The following is a 4,883-nucleotide window of genomic DNA, read 5'->3' on the forward strand; positions in this document are numbered from 1 at the left end:
TTATATTTCCCTTACTAACGAGGAAACTCTTCTTAGAGAGATGTCAGATTTAATATTCTTCAAAATCAAAATTTTAATGACTATTGTTACAACCAACTTTTTTTCAATCAAAGAGTGCGTTAAATTTGCGACCCAGTCAATTTAAATTACAAAAATCTAAGTCCAGAATTTTGGTTTTAAACACTTTTTTTCAAAGCTAGTGCGTTAAGTGTCTCCGTTGTAGAAAAAATGTTGATGTACACACTTACCGCACGTGAAAAAAAATTCAATGTGCTTTGTTACAACGCACTTTGAAGAATTACGCACTTTCAAAAAAATTTTCAAAGTGCGTTGATTTTGAATCAATTTTAACGCACTTTGAAAATTTTTTTCAAAGTGCGTGATTTTTTCAAAGTGCGTTGCCACACTGCGTTGTTTTGTCCCATAATTTTTTCAAAGTGCTTTGCCACAATCCATACCTATCCTTACAACCAGAGATATATACAAGTTACAGTAGAGTACTCTGACCTCAAAAAAAAAAGGATAGCCGACAATTTAAGACCGAGATATTATAATGTAATTTTTTCCCGACCAGTTTTACTATGCGCGTTTCATATAGAGGTGTATACTTTTTAAAACTCAGATGAGGGGTGCCTGTGATCTATAGTAATGTGCTGTTACTGTAATCCACCGGGCATGGTCCATAACCTCTACTCAACTCTATACGAAACGCGCATAGTAAAACTAGTCGGGAAAAAATTACATTATAATATCTCGGTCTGGTCGGCTATCCTTTTTTTTTAGAAAAATTCTAAACAAAGCAAAAAAATCAGATAACAACATTTTATTGTAACATAGTTTAAAATTCTAAAAAACGGTTGATGCAGAGTTCATAATCAAGGTGCTATGGCTCAATACTTCATCTTCTGTATTTACGGCTCTGTGGTGCTTTGTGAGCTTGGCTCTCCATGTTGTTCAGTCTGAAATCAAATTATAAAATGTAAATATCTTTTTTATATTTCTTTTTAAGGCACTTGCAACTAAAACAAAAATAAATTGGGGTAAAATAATTATTTATGGTACCTGATGCTGAACATGTCGGTGTGGAAATTCAGCCACTTGCCCAAGCTATACTGTTCCCGGGAAAGGGCGCTTAATTTCAAAGCTGCAATGAAATTGTCAAGCGATAATAATAAAACGCCAAGTAAAGTAAAATTTCAATCCCATTGTTATATGAACTAATGATAAGTGTTTGATTTTTACGTATATATGAGTTTCTTTGTGCAGGAGCCATACTCACCTAAGAGTTTCTCGGCTTCCTCGGCGTCGTTCATATAAGCTGTTAAAATCAGCCTCATCTGTATGTTTTCTGAAAATGTAATGAAAGAAAAGTTAAACACTTATACCATATTTAATTAATTTTTTGTTGTATAAAATGTGAAATGCTACTGTAAATTACAAATGCACGAAATGTACAAAGAATATTTAAAAAAATTAACCTTCTGCAAGATCTGCCATTTTTCTTTTGAGGCCTTGCATTGAAGTGTAGAACTGACGAACAAACTGAGCACAACGAACAAACGAAACAACAAAGAGCAAAAAGGCCAGAAAGAAGAGCAGATCTGTTGCCGAGAAGTAAGACAGAGCAGCAGCAGAAGTGGTTGTGGTAAAGCTGTAAACACTCTCACCGAGCGACAGCAGCTCACGCTAAGAGAAAGTTAAGAAAGAGAGAGTTAGAAAGTTTACAGACTGAATGCTAGAACACAAACATAATAAAACAAATAACACTGAATACATATTCCAGTTAAAAACTTACCCCTAATGTGGCACCCATCTCCTGACTAACCTGCCCTATATCACGACCAAACCTGTAAACAAAACAAAAGGCGTTGCCAAGGACGCTCTTTTGTGAAACAACAAATAATTTGACGTTATTTATCAAAATATTTTATCATGTTTTATTTTCAATTACTTACTTATACATGTCTAGATGCAAGGCACGGCCTGTTGATGACAGAAATGTACCAAGAATGGCGGACGATCTGATGATCTTGGAGGTTTTCATTTTGCGTCTCTCTTCCTCTAATTCGTTAATTGCAACTGATGCTGAATCCTAGAGCTCTCGTGCTTATATACTTTCCAGGAAAATATGCGTGCAGACGATTGGCTCATTTTTGCTCGTGTTGATTGGTTCTCAAAAACTGAGTTATCCAATGAGTGAAAAGCGGCAAAACGTTGCACTCACGTCAAAAAACAAGATGGTGTTCGATTTTGTGCTTCATGGTCTACAGTGTTTTGCAAATAATGTTTACTTCTTACAAATTCATCATAAATGATTGCATTAACTGGAATCGTTAATTAATCGTTTCTTTGAAAATACCCATTGATGAAGCAAATATCATGCTTATGTTTTAAAATTTCATAAAACAACTGTCCAAGAGGCCCAAAGAAACCTTTTTGCCATATTTGGGAATGTTTCCTCTATAAGTCTCACAAATTAGCATTCATTTTCTGGCATATATTTATCAAATACAACTTAAAAAACAATATTTTACAAAAAATTAACGTTTTATTCAAAATTATTGTCATAAATAGCATATTGCTCTCCCATGGAGGAACACGGGAGAGCTTGAATTTGATGTCGGAACGACAATTAGTTAGTTACCTTTTTATACACAAATATTCTTAATCCTAACATATCCTTTCATCGTGCAGAGTAAAAAAAAATCCATATGCATAAACACGGTATTGGGTTAATGTAAATATCCTTGTTCAGCGTGAAGTAACTTTTTGTTTACAAATAGGCGTTACTATGACGTCATGACGACGCCTCTTTGGCGGGCCTTATGCAGTATCATTTGAATATTTTCAAGAAGAACGTGCTTTATTTGAAGTATCTCATGGTTTTCTAATAAAAATCAGATATTACTTGGTAAGAAGACGTATTCTTCACCATTGAAAAGGCCTATTTTATGAAACTTTCGATGCAAAAGCCCCTTCTCTAAATATCAATATAAAAATAAGATTTATTCAAATGTGTGTGGCAGTTAGCAATAAGCAGCTGACAGTTGGCAGTCAGCAGTTGGCAGTAAGCAGTTGGCTGTCGTATATGGCATTCCATACTTCTCTGATTTGCATTGGAAATGCACATTTTTTCTCTTTTATTTCTTTGAATTTTGTCAATTTTTTTTTCTTCTTCTGTTTGGCAAGTTAAACTTTTTTAAACTTCAAAGAAACTTGAATATTTAAATATCAAATGAAAATTGTTGCACGAAAAGATTTTAATTTCAATTCAGTTTCATTTTGAAACATGTGTTTTAAGGGGGGACCTATGTCCGAAAAGTCTTTGTGTGAAATTTTCAAAACTTTGACATTTCTTTCATGACCACTTGCTCTTAATTTTTAGGTAATAAAAACAATACCTTTATATGCTTATTTTTACACAGGAGCACGTGCAAAAACAGTGTGAAATGCTAGAAACAGATTATTTTCAGACATTGTTGTACTACCCCAAATATGCGTTAAAAAGAATCAAAAATGTCAAATCACATTCAAAATCAACAGGTATTTAAATCATTTGACTTGTATCTTTAAAATGAATGCAAATTCGCTGTAATTCATCTCGCATGAAAAATTATTATGGAGCTCAAAGTAAGTATTACCCCATTTTTCTTGTTGTATTTTTTACAATTCCGACATGCATAAAAGGTAATATCTTAAAAAGTCTTTGTGTGGAAATGTTGTAGTTCATATTTTTTGAAAGAAATGAATTATCTCTTTATTTTAATCAAGAAAAAAGTATACCTTTATGATAAAATAAACGAGAAATATGACGTTTTCCTTTATTTTCGTACTCTTGTGTCATAAATATTGACCTTTCTGCACTAAGACAAAGGTAAATAAGCACTGACAAACATCTGAATATAAAACCATTTTGCGGAAAACAAGTATTTTGTTTTGATTAGCAACAATTTACGCTTATTTAATCTTTTCTTTTTGATTCTATACAATCATTCTGCCCCCCCCTTCCCCGTCAAAAACCAAACACCTATAATATTTAACCTAGGAATTACTTTATACAATTTAATTTAAATGTACTAATCAAAAAGCAAATATAATTTATGTACAAGTGCATTTCTTAATTTTTTTTCTTAGTTTATCGAGAAAATATATACAATTAATGGTAAACAAAAAACTAAACATATTTCCCTGATTTAAGCTGCTATCTTTGCTGAATTTTATCTTATCTTTTTGCATGTTTATATCAGCATAATATCGAGGTATTTTTTCATAACTGAAATTGCTATGAATTATCAACCAAAAGAAGAGATTTCTAATATTAACAAACTCCATTTATCAAATAAAACTGCTATTAATGATGTATAAATTTTCTTTTTGTAAATTGTGTACGTCATTGATTATTCACAATGTTAAGCCTATATCACAGTTGCAGAATTCTACAGGTAAAAACAAACGTCGCTATTGTGACGTCACATAACGCTGCTTTGACGTAGAACGACATAGGTCCCCCCTTAAATGAAATAATTTTTTTAATGTATTTTTTAAATAAAGAACGTTCTTTAAATCTAATTTTAAATACAACTGTTCTAAATAGCATGATGATATCTTTTAAGTAAAGAACGTTCTTCAAATAGATCTAATTTTGAATACAACTGTACTAAATAGCACGATGAATCGAGTTTGTATGCAAGTATAAGTGGGAGCGTAGCGGGAACGATAACTCTGGATAGAGATTGGTTTGTATGGTGTAAATAACATCGGGATCGGAATTTGCGCAATATTGAAAACAATGGCGGGAAGTATGGACGACTTCGATGAAGAAGGAGACGATTTGTTGGCTTCGTTCGTCGAAAACAAAGATGGTTTGTGTATTATTTGTGTAT

General features: G+C 32.5%; 1 protein-coding gene across 1 annotated transcript; it reads right to left on the bottom strand.

Moving 5' to 3' along the window:
- Window positions 1–830: 830 nt before the first annotated feature.
- Window positions 831–2,701, bottom strand: LOC134259003 (uncharacterized). The gene is made up of 7 exons (XM_062741598.1): window positions 2,645–2,701; window positions 1,956–2,114; window positions 1,796–1,847; window positions 1,479–1,686; window positions 1,280–1,348; window positions 1,063–1,144; window positions 831–959 (listed from the first exon to the last, which is right to left on the bottom strand). Exons 2-7 carry the CDS (start codon window positions 2,042–2,044, stop codon window positions 899–901), a joined length of 561 nt encoding a protein of 186 aa, XP_062597582.1. The 5' UTR covers window positions 2,045–2,114; window positions 2,645–2,701; the 3' UTR covers window positions 831–898.
- Between the last annotated feature and the right edge of the window lie 2,182 nt (window positions 2,702–4,883).

This window comes from Saccostrea cucullata, unplaced genomic scaffold, assembly GCF_032062105.1.
Source record: "Saccostrea cucullata isolate Sc308-1 unplaced genomic scaffold, CSIRO_AGI_Scuc_v1 ctg4637, whole genome shotgun sequence".
In the NCBI taxonomy this organism is placed as follows: Eukaryota; Metazoa; Mollusca; class Bivalvia; order Ostreida; family Ostreidae; genus Saccostrea; species Saccostrea cuccullata.

Bases quoted from the DNA above. Each gene is read 5' to 3' on its own strand.
- LOC134259003 (XM_062741598.1), bottom strand. From the start codon at position 2,044: ATGAAAACCTCCAAGATCATCAGATCGTCCGCCATTCTTGGTACATTT. The intron at 1,848-1,955 runs GTAAGTAATTGA...TTTTGTTTACAG, and splicing joins TTGCATCTAGACATGTATAA to GTTTGGTCGTGATATAGGGC. The intron at 1,687-1,795 runs GTAAGTTTTTAA...ACTTTCTCTTAG, and splicing joins AGATGGGTGCCACATTAGGG to CGTGAGCTGCTGTCGCTCGG.